The sequence below is a fragment of the Channa argus genome, chromosome 2, assembly GCF_033026475.1.
Source record: "Channa argus isolate prfri chromosome 2, Channa argus male v1.0, whole genome shotgun sequence".
Lineage (NCBI taxonomy): Eukaryota > Metazoa > Chordata > Actinopteri > Anabantiformes > Channidae > Channa > Channa argus.
In genome coordinates, this window is record NC_090198.1 from 18,334,697 (window position 1) to 18,354,282 (window position 19,586).

At 38.0% G+C, this 19,586-nt stretch overlaps 1 protein-coding gene across 8 annotated transcripts in view; it reads left to right on the forward strand.

Annotated features, from left to right (window-relative positions):
• The window catches only part of LOC137122626 (protocadherin-9), a 200,063-nt gene extending 182,259 nt beyond the window's left edge, over positions 1 to 17,804 (forward strand). For 4 of the 8 annotated variants that reach the window (XM_067496127.1, XM_067496126.1, XM_067496130.1 and 1 more), the window contains 2 exons: positions 6,873 to 6,944; positions 15,767 to 17,804. In XM_067496127.1, the coding sequence (XP_067352228.1) occupies positions 6,873 to 6,944; positions 15,767 to 16,137 (443 nt within the window). In that variant the 3' untranslated portion in view covers positions 16,138 to 17,804. The remainder of the gene's footprint in view (positions 1 to 6,872; positions 6,945 to 15,766) is intronic. The other 4 variants (XM_067496129.1, XM_067496128.1, XM_067496131.1 and 1 more) reach the window with 1 other exon arrangement.
• The last annotated feature ends 1,782 nt before the right edge of the window (positions 17,805 to 19,586 follow it).

Consider the following 19,586-nt stretch of genomic DNA (forward strand, 5'->3'; position numbering starts at 1 on the left):
GGTCTCTGCCAGGCCCTGACCTCCACTTCCTCTCATTGCACCCACCAGCTCACAAAGCAGATATATGCATATGGCTATCACATTTTGTGTTATCATTATCAGTTTTCATTTGCCCCATGCTCTTCCTTCGTCATTGTTTTCAGCACATGCAAATAAAAGAGACAATATGTGGCTGATATGTTTTTCAGTGACAACTCACCGATACCCCTCATTAAATGTATACCACTCAAATCACTGGAGATTAACTGTTACCATATATTTGTGCTTTTTGTGTGAAGGATACATTAGAGAAGATTTTTTTTTTACCTTGGGAAAATAGATATGTGAATCGTGTATTCATGTAAAGCTTGCATTAAGCTCTTACACATTGAATACATGTAAGCATCCTGTACTATACACTGGTTTCTTAGAAATTCATGTCACCCAGTGGTCTTGAATATAAAAATTATTTTCTGTTAACACATTAACACTACTGCAGCTGAGGCAGACAGTTCTCCGCGATGAAGAGGAGGTGCCAACTTTATCCATCACTGCCAGTTTTGAAGAACTTGTAAATTTTGACACATTTGCTTACTTAACAGGTAGACATAGTTGCAAACTGCATGACCCGCAAGCTTATGTTTTGCTGTGCGAGACAACAAACTGCTGAAAACATGCACACAAGTAGCTTGAAGTCCATTTAGAAAAAGTGTGGTATATGTATTGCATACCTGATCTTTACATTGTATTGATCACTTTGAAAAGCCTGAGGACCTTATATCCATTTAATGTAGTGCACTTTTAATAGACAATAAGACGCTATCCTTTCCCTGAGGTAATTATGAATAAATGTATATGTAGGCACTGCATGCTATGAAATTACAATTATTAAGAGAGAAGAGATGTACCTCAACATTGCAATTATAGTGCTCTCAGGGGATTAACAAAGTTCTGTTTTATTATCAAATTCCTTCAGGCTCAAGGTAATGATCAACACAGAGAATTACATGACTCACTGTCACCTCTTCACTGTAGAACCTAGTTTTTTTTCCACTCTCTGTCTCTATCTATTTTTTTCTATTTACTCTGTTAAGTAAGCAGTTACTGTACCTGCTGTGTCCCCATCCTTTTTATGCTAATGTGTTATGCCTATTACTATGTGTGTGGGCTTTAGTGGATGAGCAAATGCCTGGAAAGCTAGAGGTTTTCCAAAAAAGTTTATGAATACTTAGCACCATATCTGTTAAATTCGGCACTGCTGGCCATTTACTCGTCCTTGATGCTCATTCTTTTTGTTAGGTTGTGTTGAGTGAATCCAGAAGAGAAATAGGGAAAGGGCCAGCTAGGGACTGTGTAGCTGTGGACTGCTCAGAGTTGCCATGCTGACCCTTGTCCTGTATGACATTATTAAGGCTTTTCTGTATAATCTATATGCCCAATATATAAAAATAGAATGCCCAAATGTATGTGTTATGGTAAATCACCAGGGTCAACCTTGTCTTCTACAAAAATTGTGCAATTAAACAAAAACCTGTTTATCTTTATCTTTAACTTTTCCGTAAATGGGGTTTGTATTTATTAGCAATTGTTCTGGGAATATTACAATTGCAATTCAAAAAAGTTAGGAAGATGTGTAAAACCTAAATAAAAGAGAAAGCAATGATGTGCAAATCTCATCAACCCATATTTTATTCACAATAGAACACAACATATCAGATGTTGAAACAGAGACATTTTACCATTTCATGGAAAATATTAGCTAATTTTAAATTTGATGGCAGCAACTCATCTCAAGAAAGTTGGAATAGGAGCAACAATAGGCTAGAAAAGTAATTGCTGCAAATAAAAAACTAATGGAGAAGCATTTGACAACTAATTAGCTTAATTGGTACGAGGTCAGTAACATGACTGGGTATAAAAGAAGCATTTCAGAGAGGCAGAGCCTCTCGAATGTAACGATGGGCAGAGGTTCACCAATCTGTGAAAAATTGCATCTAAAAACAAACAAAACAATTTCAGAAAAATGTTCCTCAGCATAATATTGTGAAGACTTTGAAGATCCCACCATATACAGTATATAATATCATCAATATATTCAGAGAGTCAGGAGGAATCTCACAAGGGACAAGGCCGAAGGTCAAAACTTGATCTGCTTGATCTTCGGGCCCTCAGGCGGCACTGCATTAAAAACAGGCATCATTCTCTACTGGACACCACTGCATGGGCTCAGGAACACATCCAAAATCACTGTCTGTGAACACAGTTCACTGTGCAATCCTCAAATTTAAATTAAAGCTATATCATGCAGAGAAGAAGCCATATGTGAACACGATCAAGAAATGCCACAGTGTTCTCTAGGCCAAAGCTCATTTAAAATGGTCTAAGGCAAAATGAAAACCTGTGGTCAAATGAATCAAAATTCTTTTTGGAGGCCGTGTCCTGTGGACAAAAGAGGAGAGCGATCATACAGCTTATAATTAACGGACAGTTCAAAAGTCTGCATCTCTAGTGATATGGGGGTGCATTAGTTCCTATGATGTGGGCAGCTTACACATCTAGAAAGGCCCCATCAATGCTGAAAAGTACAGAGGTTTTAGAGCAACATATACTCACATCCAGACAGCGTCTTTTTTGTGGAAGGCCTTGCATATTTCAGCTTGAGAACGCTAAAACAAATACTGCATTCATCACAGCATGGCTTAGCAGGAGAAGTGCTGAACTGGCCCACTTGCAATCCAGAGCTTTTACCAATAGAAAACATTTGGCACATCATAAAACAAAAAATCTCCCAACAATTTCCAGGACTGTTGAGAAGCTAGAATCCTGCATCAGACAAGAGTTGGAAAACACTCCTCTACTAAAGCTCTAGCAAATGTTCTCCTCACTTTCCAGATACTTACAGACAGTTGTTAAACTAAGGGAGGATGCTACACAATGGTAAACATCACCATCTTCTTCAAATTCAAAATGAGGTCATATTTGCCATGAAATGGTAAAATGACTCAGTTTCAACATCTGATATGTTGTTTATGTTCTATTGTGAATAAAATATGGGTTGATGAGATTTGCAAATCATTGCAATCTGTTTTTATTTGCGTTTTATTTACGTCCCAACTTTTCTGGAATGGGGTTGTATATTTAATGAATAGCATATCAGCCCTCCACTTTAGGCAGGCCTTGCCATGAAGTTTGTCACAGATGACTAGTGTCCTAACAAGATGCAACAGAGCCAACTGGAGCCAAGATCATATAAATGTCCTTGTTATTATAAACAAAAAAATAAATAAGGGACAAGCGTAAAAACTGAATCAGTAATCATATATCTGATCCATTGTTATCATCAGTTATACTAAGGGTGTTTGACCAGAAATGGATTTGATCGACTGTTGAGACGAGCAGGCATATTCACTGACTTAGAACTGAAATTAGATTACAAGGTCAGTGGCTGAGTCTAATGCAGTGGAAGATTAGTGAGGGAGAAGAAATAATTTCTACAAAGCTATTGTTGTCATGGGGACTGAGCACTTGCACTCAGCTGTGTAAAACAGCAATTTAAAATGTGTTTTGCAAATCTGTATTGCCATCTTTACTTCATGCAGAGACAAAAAACACAAATTACAACTCCGCAATTCCTACAACTTTGCTAAATCTTTTATTTAATCACTTTAATCAATGTATTTAATATATTTAATCACTGGATTTTGTATATTATATGTTTTAAATTGAGTTTACATTGTATTTTAATAAACAATAAGCTGTGTCAACAATAAGCTGTGTCCCTAACCAGCATTGCTGGTTAGGGACATGCTTACGCTAATATCAAGCATAAATAAGCAATGGCATCTTATTGACATTGACCAGTTTCATTTATCTACATTTAGGCTTTCACATATATGTTACATCTTTATCGTGGGAATTTCAGTTCTGCTATGCCTTAAATATGCAATACACATGGGCTTTCAACAGCTGCAGTGCCTTTGCTTTTGTATCCTACACTTAATTATCATATAAAAATCAATGTATAATCAAAGTTATGGAATGACTAATTTTTGCCATTCATGGGTGAATTGATGGAGATGGAAGGATGAATGGTTTGATGGATGGATCATGGCAGGACAGATATCTATCAAACCGAAGGTCTGGATGTCAGATGTGTTGTATCAGAGATGGTAGTGATGTGAAAACAGTCTTTCAGACAAGTCAACTAAAATCATTCTCCTAAATATTTATATTTTAAACAGAGAAGTTTGTGTTTTGTTCACGTAACAATGAGTTTTAATATTTAAGTCCAGCTTTGTGGCCATGCGTTGTTTGGGACTTGATTAGTATTGCAAATCACATTACACATAATGCATACACATTGATAACTTGCTGTCCATTGTGGACCTCCTTTAGTACAGATGTAATAGATAACTATGCATTTTTTCTGTTTACAGTATTACTGTATTACACAGTCATGGCTGCAGAGTTGCCTGTTTAATAAATACCAATGTTCATCAATCCTTTATGTGTAACTACTTACCCTGTCGAGGGTCACATGGGCCCTGAAGCCTATCCATGCTGTCATTGGGAAAGAGGTGGAGTGCAACCTTGATAGGTCATCAGTTTATTTCGGGGCCAACACAGAGAGACATACACAGACAACAACTATTAACACTAACATTCACACCTATAGGTAGTTTATTCACTCATTAACCTAACATTCATGTATTTGGACTGTGGAGGGAAACCATGGTGCCCGGAGAAACCCAAGTGCGGTGAGAACATGCAAAATCACGCAGAAAAGCCACAGCTAGCAGGTAAATTGGAACCAGAGACCTTTAAGCTGTGAGGTGAAGGCTCTTATTACTCTGCGATTGTGCTTCCCTACATAACAATGTCCAGCTAAATAATAGTGCATTAGAATTTGCTATGTAGTGCCACAGGGGTCAGGCCTAAGACCATAGTTACTCTACCTTCTTCTTCTTTTCCTTTCAGCTAATACCTTTCATGCATCGCCACAGCATATCATCTGCCTCCATCTAAGCCTATTATCTGCACCCTCTTCTCTCACACCAACTAACTTCGTCTCCTCTGTCCCTGCATCCATAAATTTCCTCTTTGGTCTTCCTCTAGACCTCCTGCCTGGCAGCTCCAACCTCAGCATCCTTCTACCGATATATTGACAGTCTCTCCTCTGAACATGTCCAAACCACCTCAATCTGGTCTCTTTTACTCATTCCTGATCCTGTCCATCCTCGTCACTCCCAAAGAGAACCTCAACATCTTAAGCTCTGCTACCTCCAACTTTGCCTCCTGTCTTTTCTTCAGTGCCACTGTCTCTAACCTGTACAACATCACTGTTCTCACCACTATCTTGTACACCTTTCCTTTCATTCTCACTGATACTCGTTTGTCACACAACACACCTGACCTGTTCCAACCTGTTTGCGCTCACCTCTTCACCTCTTGACCCTCCTGCACCTTCTTCACTTACCACTTGGGTTCCTCTCATTCACACATACTGTATGTATTCTGTAACATTTATTCCTCTGCTCCTCCATTCCTCGGGCATCTACTGACTCAGAAACTCTGCTGCCACCTCCCTAGACACTTCCATACCTCCAAAGGTATGTCATCAGGACCAACTCCTCTTCTACGTCCTCCTTACTTCACTCTTACTAATCTTTGCTGCTTCCTGCTCCAAACCAGTCACCAGTCTTCTACTCTTCGTTCCCTTTCATTTTCCTCATTCATCAACTCTTCAAAGTTCTCCTTCCATATTCCCATTACACTTTAGGCACATGTCAATAGATTTCCATCCTTATCTTTAATCACCCAAACCTGCTGCATATCCTTCCCATCTCTATCTGTTTGTCTCCCTGTTTAGTGTCCAACCTATCATACAAGTCCTCATATGCTCTTAGTTTGGCCTTTGCCACCTCTACCTTCACCTTACGCTGCATTTCCCTGTACTCCTGTGTACTCTCTTCAAACCTCTCAATGTCCCACTTCTCCTAAGCTAACCTCTTACTCTGCATACACTCCTGAACTTCCTCATTTCACCACCAAGTCTCCTTGTCCACTTTCCTCTTTCCAGATGACACACCGAGTACCCGAATAGCTGTCTCTTTGATCACATTAGCTGTAGTTGTCCAGTCATCTGGAAGCACCTCCAAACCACCCAGAGTCTGTCTCAGCTCTCCCCCTGAAAACAACACAATATTCTTCCTTTTTCAACTTCCACCACTTCATCCTCTGCTCTGCCTTAGTCCTTTTCATCTTCTTTACCACCAGAGTCATTTTACACACCACCATCCTGTGTTGTCTGGCTTCACTCTCCCCTACCAATACTTCAGTCACTGATCTCTTTCAGAATACAGCGTCGACACAGGATGTAGTCCACCGGAGTGCTTCTACCGTCTGCCCACTCCTTCCCCCTAGGCAGATGGCTTAAATGCATAGAAAGAATTTCATTGCAGCATGCATGTGAAATATGTATTTATGTGCACAGTGACAATAAACATTGTTGTTCTGGATAGTGTGCTGAATGAATTGTAAAGAGAAATTCAAACAGAAATAAGTGAATCTTTGTATCTTGCAAAAACAATTATGCTGTAACTGAATGATACATAAGGATGTTAAAATATAAATAGGAGGGTTAAATGAAAAGAGTAAATAAAATTATGTTTTTTAGAGTCATCATTGACAACAAGCTGTGTTAAAAGCACACATATATAGTGAATTTACACCTGTCAAAATAAATTGCAGTTTTATATAAAGTTGAAGATCTTCAACATGAGAAAGCTCTGTACATACTGTATTGTGCAATTATTGTTCCATACATCACCTATTGTGTAGAGGTTTGAAGAAGTACCCATAAAACCCATACTAATCAAATTTTCATTTCACAGAAGAGAGCTGTAAGAATTATCAACGGACGTTCTTGTTGAGAACACTCAAACCATCTGTTTCTCAGATCACAGGTAATAAAATTTGATGCAATAGTAGTAGTAGTAGCGCTACCAGAGAATATATAAAATAGGTTTCAAGAGAAAGAGATGTTATACTCTTAAACGAAACATTATGTTTAGAAAAATTGAAAATCATTTATAAATGTGTACAACTCTCAGTGGGGTTAAGAAGATAGTTAGAAATAATGTGTTGAAAAAGATATTTTTATAATTGTTGTGTCTAGGGGCAACAACTTGTTCAGTGAAATGCTGTCTTCCTGTTTGTTCTTTCTTTGTTTTGTTTATTGCTTGGAGAACTCCTAGGTATCGTTTATCTGGGAAAGAATAAAGATGTCATGTAAGGAGTAGGGTTTAGAAAAACAAGCTTTAGCTTCAACATATGCTTTTTGGTCTAACATTAGGTGCCCATCAATCACCATATTGTAAATTGTCAAAGATGCAACGTTTTGTCTGATAAATGAATTTTCTGATGAAACTCAGGAATAAATGAATGAAAGTTACCTAGGTGTGAACAAAGCTTATAGCTACAGTAAACTTTGGCAGATTCATGCAGAGATTTTGCAGTAATATGCAGAAACATCTCTGGAACATTACAGTTAAAAGCTAAAGGTTTATTGGATTGTTATGCACATATGTCTACAGTTGTTAAAAGTCCGTGGTGGCGTGTTTAGTTTCTGCAGTGCGGTTCTGTTAGATGCCCTGCCTCACTTCCTCTCTAGTTGGTTTAGATCTGAGTTGCTTGGTCTTAAAGTAGTGTGCATTGCTATGGCTGCAGGCACATGTTTGTACGCTGAGTGAAGATGTAGGTTCATCTCACAACATGGGGTGGAAGATGTTTTCTACAATGGAGTTGAGTTTAGGCCTCATCATTCCCTTTGCTGGTGCCTCCAGCACAGACAGCAGTTTTTCTACTAGTTTGGCTATTAAAAAATGCTTTCTGCACTTTTTTCTTGTAGCACAACACCATAAAACAATGTTGTGGTCTTCCTTATTGATAAAATATATAATCTTTTGCCTGCACTTAAGGTCCAAAGCTCCCTAAGAACAGTCTAATCCCATATTCTTTGCCCCATTTCTCTATGCTAACAGATAAGTACACTTAAGAAACTCCAAGCACATCTACAACTGCTGCAACACCACATCTTCATTGTATATGCTGACACTTTGCAAGTTGCTTGTTCCCCTTTAAGACATTTTTTGAAAGCCATTACAGTAAGTTTGTATCCAATACCAGGGACTGTGGTTCAAGTGTTTTGGTCAATTGGTATAGACAAAGTAAACCTTGATCCATTTTGCATCCTTTGTTTGTTTGCCTCAGATACTGCAGCAGTCAGAATCTTCCCACTGAGTACAATTTTAAACACCTGACCATTTCTAATGCACTGCATTTTGAGTAAATGTGATATGTCAGCATGTGTCAATGCTCCATTTCAGCAACAGTTGTTAGGTGCACCACACTTCTGAAATGCTGCACTTGGTTAAACTGCATTTGATCTGTGGGAGTCGGCCCAGATCCTTTCCAACATTTCTGCTACATCAGATGCGTAATGACACATATTTGTCCAGAGATATTATACAAACAAAAAACTCTCGCACATAACACAAATTACATTTTGAGGCCAAAGGAAAGCCACAATGGGGTGTATGTCCATTTTAGGTAAATGGGATGTGTGTTTGCATATATATGGTAGAAAATTCAGCCAAAATACTTTGTTGCTGTTTTACACAACAACGCAATATTATTTTGATTTTGATCTGGACCTTAAACTTAACTGCTGCAGTAGTTTTTTGTGTTCCAGAAGCTACTATGATGGTTCTCCTTGCTCCAACTGACAAACACAACACCAGGCTCCTCCACTCCTTCTCAGTGCTGCAGCTTAAAATGCACCATAAGAACCTCTAGAGATGGCTTAACACAGAACTGTAAAATAAATTGTAAGTTACAGTAGAAGATGAGCAGGAAAGGGAGTTCCCCTGTGATGTTACACTGCAGCATTCCTCACACCCTGCTCTGCAGACTCTATGGCTTGCCCACAATGTTTTTTTTAGAAGCTTCTTCCCAATCCATAAAATATCAGAACCCCATATTAACTATCATCTTTATTCTAATTAGTTTAGAAATTTAGAATCTAAAATGTACAGTTGGAAATAAGCAAACTTTTGAAAACACAACCTCACTGGTGCAATATCTATAAATGAATAATCAATACTAGTCCATACAGAGGAAACATTAACTTACAGTAGCTTTAAAATATAGTTATATTGACTCCTAAAACAAGTTTAATTTTTAATGTGACTTTATCAACATTCAACCTCTTTGATAGATTATTCCATTTATAGTGGATGTGAAGACCCCGGAGTGATGCAGTGGAATTTTGAGTGAAAAACTGAGTGAAGAGGGCATTGGAGATAAAAAAAAATAATAAAATACAGCCAATATTTATTACTTGAGTTTTTCTAGCTGATCATCATAAATTACACTCAAGACTGCAAAAGAGGTGAATTTGAACAGGAAGGAATGAACACAAAATTACAGTATCTAATATATTTCTATTGAAGGTCTAAATATTGTGATTACCATCGCATGGCGAGGCCTGTTAGAGCCCATGCAGACACTTGTACTCTACAATTAGAAAGCGTCTCAAACAAAAAACAAACAAACCAAAAAAAAAAAAAAAAAAAAAAAAAAAAAAACGAGGCCAATCCTACATACTGAATGCAGGCATTAGATAAACAGACTTGGCACGTAATATAAGGTGATAAGGCATATCCAAATTTATATGCTATAGCTATATTAACAATATGTAACATGTGCATGTCCAGTGTGAAATCAAGAGACTTATTCTGTGACTTCTAAAAAGAAGTAACATTTCTTCTGTTATTTTCTATTTCCTCCAAGAATCAGACAAACCTAAAAAAGCACATATGTATGCTCACACCATGTGTGGGTCCAATAAAGAGCATCTTTTGATGAAAATTTGAATTACAAATTGATCTGAGAATAGTTTTAAGGGAGGTCTAAGCCAATAATACTTATGAGTGATCATGGAAATTATGTAAATAACAGTCTTTTTCATTTTTTTGACAGCCTTTTTATTTTTATTACATTTCTTTTCTTGACTTTTTTTCATCTTTCTCCGTCCTTTTTTTCCATTTCTGACGACCCTTCACTTGCATTCTAAAGCTTTTTGTTCTTTTTCTATTTCGACTCCTTCCTGACCTTCATCTCATCTCAGGAGAAGCTTCTGCCTGGCCTCAAAGGGAGCACTAGAAAGGCTCCATCAGCTAGACTAGTATTCTCTCAAGGATGCATCCAGCATGTTGCTCCATTCTACTCTGCAGATCTGTCCAACCTCAGATAGCCTTTACTGTAGATCACAGGACCTCTTTTCACATTTGCTGTAGAGCTACATATAGCTGTAATTCTACGTCTTGTTGGACAGTAACCATTATAGCACTGACACTTTTCTCAAGACGTGTAGATTATATTCATTCTTTGTGTAAATTGGATTTTTCGGAATACAAGATGTTCATAATACAGCTTTTGATTCAGTATATAGGGATGGATTGATGGTACATGTAGGAATGTATGTATGCATGTTTTTGTTGTGGAGGATGAAGCGGTCATAAAAAAACCCTACAGCAAATCTAAAGCAAATAGAGAATTAATTTGCCAGATGTATCTTGTGGGTTTTTGACTGGCAGCTGGAGACAGCAGCATGGTGCTTTGAGGCTCCATGCTGGACCAAAACAAAGCCTCATTTGTCCCCAAATAACAACATCTGGGCATGCTTAACAGCATGGATAAATAAACAAGCCCTATGGACACTAAATCGCCTGCACTCCATCACTCTTACTCCCTCTCCACCTGTTCCCCCTTGCCATTCTGAAGGGTGTAGGTTGTTGGTATGAGACTGTTACATCAGCACTGATAGTGTGCATCCAATTAATTAGCCCAACGTTATCTCATTAGTAATTGCTGGCAGACTTAAACAAGAATACTCCCGTATAGTTGCAAAGAACCTCTGGCTAAAAATGAGGATGATTCTCTCCTCCTCTGTAACCTCTGTGATCTGTAGATGCTGAGTAGGAGGACTGAAAGAGAGGCATGTGAATGCTGTTTGGTCAAAGTGTCCATCGTTAAATAGCAATTGCTCATGGCTCACATTTATTCAACAGCTACCGCAGAATTAAAGCGACCAGCCCCCAGCTCATCCTAATGACTCCGTATCAGGAGGCAATCTAATGGTTTCTTTGTCTTTAAGTTATCTGTCTTTGTGGACATCTGCAACATTTGCACAGTGCTGTAAGCAAAAGTCAGCACCATCTGACACAGTTCTGAATCCCCTGCATTCCTCAACACCTGTGCCTCAATTTTATTTAAAGCACTCAGGGGCTCTGCACCAAACATCAGCCACCAGCTATTTACTGTGTGTGTATGTGTGTGTGTGTGTGTGTGTGTGTGTGTGTGTGTGTGTGCGTGCATGCGTGCATGCGTGCCTGCGTGTTCATGTGCAGGGAGAATGTAGATTTCTTGAGAAAAGTAACCATGAGCAACAAGCTCATGGAGACAAAGTAGCACCAAACAATACGCAAAAAATTTTGTACGAAGGAAGAACACATGATGTTGCGTTTGCTGCTTTGTCCATATAGAAGAGCCATGAATTTGCAAAATGACTTGAATGCACATGCAGATGCTGTTAAACTGAGGTACAGTATGTTGGATCTCTGACTGAAGCAGTTAAAAAAGGATCCTTTGTCTCAGCTTTGCATGAGTATAAGAAAAGTAGAAAAATAAATGTTCATCTCTGACACACTCATATATCACGAAATAGACTTTTAGCTTCCTAATTTTATTCCATAAAATTGTTTATGTGTGGATTTGCTTGTTATTGATGCTGTGCAGTCTTTTAAGCCATAGATGTAAAAAAAATAACATGTTAACAAAAGTGCTGTAGTGTTTCTACTTAACCCTAACCCAGATCCAGGTATCTTTTCCTCAGCATTCTTAGTAAGAGTATCAACATACTAAAGTCACAAACAAGATCAATTTCTACATTTCACTAGGTCAGATGGCATCTATTTTAGATTTATAAGTATGTTTGTTGAGCAGGAGCACAATGGAGTACATGCCCAGCGGCCTCTTATCTACAATTGTAGTGTCATGGTGGGCTGGTGCTTATCATCTGTCCACAGCTCTTCAAGGTTTCAGCAGAAGTAGCAGGATGATACCCCCCGGGCTTTTCAAAGTCACCCGGATTTCAGGAGTGACAGATTTTTGATTACACTATTTGCAGGCACAGCTATGCCACTGTGCATGAAACAGCAAAAGAATGTAGTATACAATCAAAATATGAAATTCGGTGTCACTGGTAATATGCTCAATCAGCAACCTATTCATGGCAACGCACGGCATGTGATGTCATTCTGATTACAGACTGGGAAGTCACAATGTAAAGTTTAGTCTTGGGCACAAGACAATCAGAAAAAGCTCTGCTGATAAGCCTTGATGGTCATTTTCTGTCAATATTTAATCACAGTGCTCTATTAACAGGCAGGATGGTCATGAAGATCTGTGCAGGAAGGAAAGATAAAAATAAAGATTTGTGTCTATGTGTATTGATTATGATTACCTGAATATGATAACACTGAACAGGTCAAGCCACTAGGTTAATGACAATGTGCAAACCAGTAAACAAAGAGACACACAAGACAATGGCTAATACAGTGTGTGTTTAGTTTACACACAGGGGCTGAATCTCCAGTCATTTTCCTAAAACATAAGGAAGTCTGTCCTGGAGGGAAAAATAAATAGTGGGAGGTGTCTCCACCTCAAAAAGACTCCTCTCAGTTAAAAGGCACAACATATTCCTGCACACTGTTAAAGACATAAATCCATCTACATACACATCACTAGAAAGCCAGTGAAGCCCCAGTTGAAAATGGACACTGAGTTTAACTGTATCCCAGGCTCCCGAGGTCCACATGTACACTGAACCCTAAGTTGCTCTGGCGCCGCCCCTGGCTTGACCTTAATGTATGTTTACATATTCTGTGTTTTTGACTGCGCAGGGTGAAAAATGGCAACTGCAGACCCCCTAAGATCCAAATTTCACAACCTGGGAGTCACTGGCCTATATTTTATCTGCTGGTAAACTTTTAAATAAATCATTTCAACTTTATACCTCAAGTGGTCATTCAATCAGGCTGTTTCTATATTGTCTGGAAAAGCAGGTGTGATGATATTAGCAGTGAAATGGCTGATTCAAATGATCCTTTTCTGCTTACTGGGGCCAGTGATTTTACCAATCTACATGCAAAGCAGAACATGTCCTTGTAAAAAAAAAAAAAGACAAAATACATTCATAAAATTCTGCTGTAATCAATACCTAAATTGTTAATCTCAAATACAAATGCACTCTGATTCACATGTTAGCCAAGGTTTCCGTTGCCTCATTTACATTATTTTCCAAACACCTCAAGATTAAAATGCTGGAGGAAATGTCATCAGTGACATCATCATTATCGATCCCTCATTATAATCATTTACCAAGCGATACAAAAAAGCAAAAGGTCACATAGCTGGCAGGTCTGTAAATAGTTCCTCTGCTCTACACTGCACACCATGTACACGTGCAGCATCTTTTTCTCCTCCATCTCTCTTCCTTAACAGCTCCCCAGATTTCTACTCACTCGTCTACAATCTCATTTGAGAAATTCATCCTGCCGTCTCCCGAGTACCCTGTATTATTACTCTCTGTGGTTCTTCATGCGGCTATGATAATATGTGTCTTGGTTAGACTCCTCACTTGCCAATTATAGTTGTCTGTTATTGTGATGGACTCCACATTCATGCAGGAGTGACCAAATCTTTCTTTGGGCCACAGCTGTCTTCACATCATATGTCAGAATGGGATTTCAAAGTCAAAACCCAGATTCCAGCTATTAGAGGTTAGTGGAATATGATCTATAAGCACCTGAATAGCTCACCTAGTAGAGCAGAGGGATTTCTTATATTATGATGTATTAGCAGGTGCAAAGTGTGGTCAATAATATAAGATTATTAGCAGCAGTGGATCAGTGGGTAGAGCATCGGGCTGGGATGTGGAATTTACTAAGCTAAAATTCCAGCCCATGAACAATGTGTCCTTTAGCAAGACACTCAGCTCTAGCTAAGTCGATGCAGCTCACTGCGTGTTAAATACAGAGGAAGCATTTTAATTGTAAAATGTATATGTGCTCAATGATGGCAGTAAAATTAAAGCTTTAAATCTAAAGATCTAGAATTGTCTCAAACATCAATTACCCACCAAGGCTCTGTCACAGAGAATGAGACTATGCTTTAGGTAAATTGTTTAGGTTATTTCACCATTTGAGTCAGAAGAAATTAAGAATAATTAGAAATAAGTTTTCTGCTGAGTTTCAAATCATCGTTTAGCAAATTTTGACAAAAAGGGTATCAACTATAAAACACAAGATTAAACTGGAGAGTTAATTGGTTCTGAGTGATCGAGCTAATTACTGTAAAATTTATTTTACACAAAGTCTTTTGATTAAGTTCAAAATGTTCAATGAAGCTTAATTAGCTATTTGTATCACACAATAATTACACATAAAATTGTAAATGTACATACACTTTAACCCCATTACCTCTCAACTAACCTTTTTTGTTTGTTTGTTTAATAGAAACACACAAGAGTTTTTGTTCCTAGCAAAACTTTTTGTTAAAATAAAATACATTTAGATTGTACAAGAAGTACATTGAATTTAACCAAAAAAAAAAAACAACAACAAAAAAAACACAGGTCCTGGTAGGAAGTTTAAACAAAGTCCTTTTATTACATAGCAGAGCCTGCCCATCAGCCAGTTAGATATTTGTGAAGGAACCGAAAATTATGACAAATGGGTTTCATTTTCTATTTTAGGACAAAACTGATTAATTCATTACCTTTTGAAGCTTGACATACAGACACAGACAGAATTGGTAGCTTTTTTAAGAAAGGAAAACAAAAAAGAAAGGAGCTACATTAAATTTAATGCATTATGCATGTTTAAACAAACAAATACAACCTGAAATAGTTTCTATTTTTATGTCTGACTGGTGATGCATATTCATTAGAGGTGTAGCCTGGTGGTAAAATAAGGCCAGTGAGGACGTCTCACTGATGATCTGTTGTAGTACTAATTGACCATCAACAATTCCTTTCTTTCTTTGCCCTGGAAAAGGGGCTTTGGCTAATTTCTAACATGAAATCATTTCTATTTAACATATGCCATTCAAACACTGTCCAAAGTTGTATAACCTGGACCTGATATGTGAGCTGGAGGCCCTTTGATAACTAAGACATGCAGACACAAACTTTTTTTTTAACTTTTTTTTTGTTTTTGCTTTTTACTGAAAACTGAAATGCTGAAATTGCATTCATGCTTTACGAATATGAAAAAAAGAAAATGTAATTTCTAGTTCCCTGGTTAGCAAAGTACTACATTTTACTACCACCGATCATAGAGATGGTTGTGCTGAGACTGAAACTGTTTTGGTAAAAAATGGGGAGAAATTGTGGTATTTGCTACATGTTAATAAATTAAACACATTCTGTCTCACGCAGTCACCGAGTAATATTTCATTATTTTACAAAAAAAACATGATCTTTCCCAAATTGTAACCAAGTGTTTTGAGAAACACATCAGTTTGCAGTATATCATCATTAAAGTTTCAGCGCTTTAGTTTTTGTAGCGCATTTGGATTTGTCTGAAACTTTTTAAAAAAACTCTATAAGAGCAATAAGGGATCTTAATACATTTTGACCTGTTTTTATGTCTTCTTCTTCTAGACGGTCCTCTGGGACCTCGTGGCCTAGTGGAAGCTACAGAGATGTGCACACAGGAGTGTCTAGTCCTGGGACATTCAGACAACTGCTGGATGCCCCCGACATTGGGATCCTACCAGCAGCCCAAGTCACCCGTGTCCAGCTTTGGGTCTCAGAGGGAATGGGGTCCGAAGGACAAACTACTCAATGGACATACTCTGACCAGAACCTGGAAAAATGAGAGTGGGCGGTCAGATCATTTTGGTAACAGGAAGCAGTTTGGGAGCGGAGAGGGACACTTCACCAGCAGCGGCATGGCTGATATTCCACTGGTGAGCCTGAAGTCCTGCCAGCCAACCTCCTGTCCAGACAGCCCAAAGGACCAGCAGCTATAAGACGGACTTTTCTTGTGCGCTGTGAGACGTCCTATCATCTGGACACAGTAAAGAGATGCAGCAACTTACCCGAGTTCAGCTCCTGTTCTGTTTTCTTTCTTGTTTCATCTCTTCCCCCTAAGTTGATGCTTCTGCTGTGTGATAGCCACATGTACCATGTCGGCCACGAAACTATAGTGCTTACGCTGTGTTCTCTTTAATTCAACTTTTTTATGACTGTCCATGGATTTTCTTCAGCGTACAGTAACATTTGCTGTCCGCTCCATGTGCGATTTGGACAAGTGGCGGAAGAACATGCGTAAGTTTGAGAAAAAGAAAACAAGTTGCAAGAAAAAACTACCATGGCTAACCAATATATACAAATATTTGTGGTGTGGTTGTTATTGAGTTGTTCAGGACTATATTAACCGACACAATCAAAGAAAATGGAAATACATTTCAGAAAGTGTTGTTCTTACAACACTTTTAGTGGACACTTGTTTATTCCGTCATTGTCTCTGTGTTTGTAAATAAGACTTATTAACCACTATCATGTATCTGTAATAACCACAGTGAAATAGGACCGTTGTTGGCTGTTGTCATCATATTGGCTTGTCATCAGGATTTGGAATTTTAACTGGAGAAAGACCTAAAACATTTACCCAATTCTTTAAAAACTCTAGAGTTGATTTTCCATCCCTTCATATGCTCAGTGTTCCCCATATTTCATAATGATTTTCTTCAAGTACTGCGGAACCACAGGCAAATCTTTTTTAAAAAACATTTTGTATGAAGGATGTCAGTGCTCAATATGTGCATTATAAAAATGAAAAGCTCTAAAGCTGTCCTCTATAAACTGATTTTGAAAGTGTTCAGTACAATTAAATAGCAATATATTTGTAAATGGCTAAATGTTTTATCTAACGATCTTATTACTGTATAGATTTTATTCAAATTGTGATTTAACTGAGTCCAATCCCTCAGTAGTACCTGCAATTTATTAATATACAATATGTATATGTATTATTTCCACAAAAACTGTTATTTTCCATACATAAGAAATCACACGTAAGGATAACACTGATCACTGTGCCTTCATGATGTTTCTTCAAACACCGAATTATGCTTATTTAAATGACACATGACAACATGTACAAAGAATATCCTGTCCGTTAATTAAATGCCTTATGCATTGAATGTTTGCCAAAATTAGAGACATAATCACACACATCAAATTGATATTAAAGTGCAAAATCAAGCTGTTGGTACTGAAAAAAAAAAACACAACAAAATAAAACATTAAGGCATGTGCGGAAAATCGGTTCAAGCAAGAAAAGTCATCTGTCATTCCACTGTCTGAAAAGATTTGTTTTATTATACAGCATGGAAGGCAAATTACACAATGGAAAAGCATGCTAAAAGTTATAGCTTTTAAATTAACTTGATCATTTTTGTGTCATTTTGATTTGTTGGAATAGAGTTGATTTGTGCATTAAGAAGACATTCAGTTTGTATAGCACTTTCATATTTATGTCACAGTATAAAGAAGTTAAGTGGGATGGAGTGATTTGCTTATCGCAGTATGTTTGTCCGTTGTGAGGGTGTTTGACATCACAGATACTGAAACAGTTAATCCTTGTTACTCTACAGGTATACAGCTACTGCAATAAATGTTTTAATTATGTGTATGCTTAATTTGTGTACAGGATGGTCACCACAGGAGTTCTGTGTCTGTTTTGTGTAGATGCTTTCTTGCCATTTTCTTGTTTGGTACCAAATGCTAAAATCCTAAAATAAGTTGTTCCTTCCTTTGTGGAGCATGGCACATTCCTAAAGTAAATTAGAACTATGAAAATGAAGGGTCATTTTCTTTCTTGTGAGACGGCCACATACTTCCCCTTAGTTTATATTTTTAAATTTAGAACAATTTCCTTTGTCTACGCAGCTGTACACTGTATTTATAGTTATTAACCCATTTTGCCCTGAATATGAGGGCAAAACTACTGTACGTTCCCTCTGGTATACAAACCTTCCAGTACAATCATGGTACAAATCCTGAAAGAGCCAATTCTGGGAAGGTGCAATTTCTAGAAGGGGTTACCATGACAAAGACGAGGGTTGAGACATCTAAAGAAACCACTCAATTTACTGGTGAGTTTTCGTCCTTATTGTACAGTCTTGAGCTTTTGTTAGATGCTAAAATAATAAGATTTCAAAAAGAAAAGGGAGCACGTAGAGAGCAAGACCTTGAAGGTAAGATGGTGCTATTGCTCTGAATTAGTTGAGAAGACAGTTGAGGTTAAGGATATTTGATGGAGGCACAACAGCCATGCTGACCGATCGGAGGCTATGAGACCATAAAGAGAAGTTTCATGTGCAAGTACTTTGCTTTGAAAGGCAGTTATACCAACATTTGCCTCCTTAAAGCCCCTAAATTTGTCAATCATTCAACAGGACCCTACAAAGGACTAAGAAAAAGACCTTTACGTATTATTTATTAAGAATGTAACATCTTAAAACCTTTTTCCGCTGCATCTGGCCACTGGCTGTGGTTTGCTCGATCCTGACTTCTGTGTTCATATAGGATCACATCCCTCATAAAAAGACGCAAGTGAAAGGATTTCTGATGCCAACTCTCTGCTAGAGCAATTCCTATATGCCCTAAAATGTGATTTACATAGGGTAAATTCTCAATCAATATAATGAATTAACGTCATCACGTTTTCTGAATCATTCTCCACTTATGTTTGGGTAACATTGCAGTGTTGGGGTCATCAACTTACAGGCAATCAGAAATATATTTGCATGCTACCACTGGCCACTAATGAAGGGTTTGGCTCTCTGCATAACTAGTGATTTAACTATATTTTCTTTATTCTTTGAGCTTTTTCTTTCTCACTGTAACCTCATTTGATATATTTATCAGCTGTCGCCCAGTGGACCTGCTTAAATTCTTATTTGCTATGCTAGCTATCGACTTGTGCAAGAATAGTTTCTGAGAAGCTTCAAAGCTAATTGCCTTGGAAGTGTGAGGGGAAGTAAATTAGTGTCATGCCACAACCAAGAAAAAAGGTTTCCAATCGCATTTCCTTTTCATATGGCTTTGAGAATATTTTTCAGACAGTGAACTCTCCATGCACACAGTGGAACAGAGTGAATGTTCAGCAGGGAATCAGTCACAGAGAAGGCATGCATCCACTTTAGACAGAAGAGGCAACTCTCTCCCACAAAGATGGAGTGGTCAGAAATAGCAGCATCTACATATTTTGAAGATGAGGAGAGTCATCCCTAACTCAGTTAATTTGACCTCTCTAAAGAATGTAGGAGAATGCAGTCTGGAACTCAACCAGTATTACAGACCCTGTGGCCTTGCAAGCCTAAATATTTGCAGCCAAGAGGGATTCCGGTTTTGCTAACTGGAAGAGGAGCTCTGTGGGAAGCCAAGATCTGAAAACATTCAGTGGAGCTTT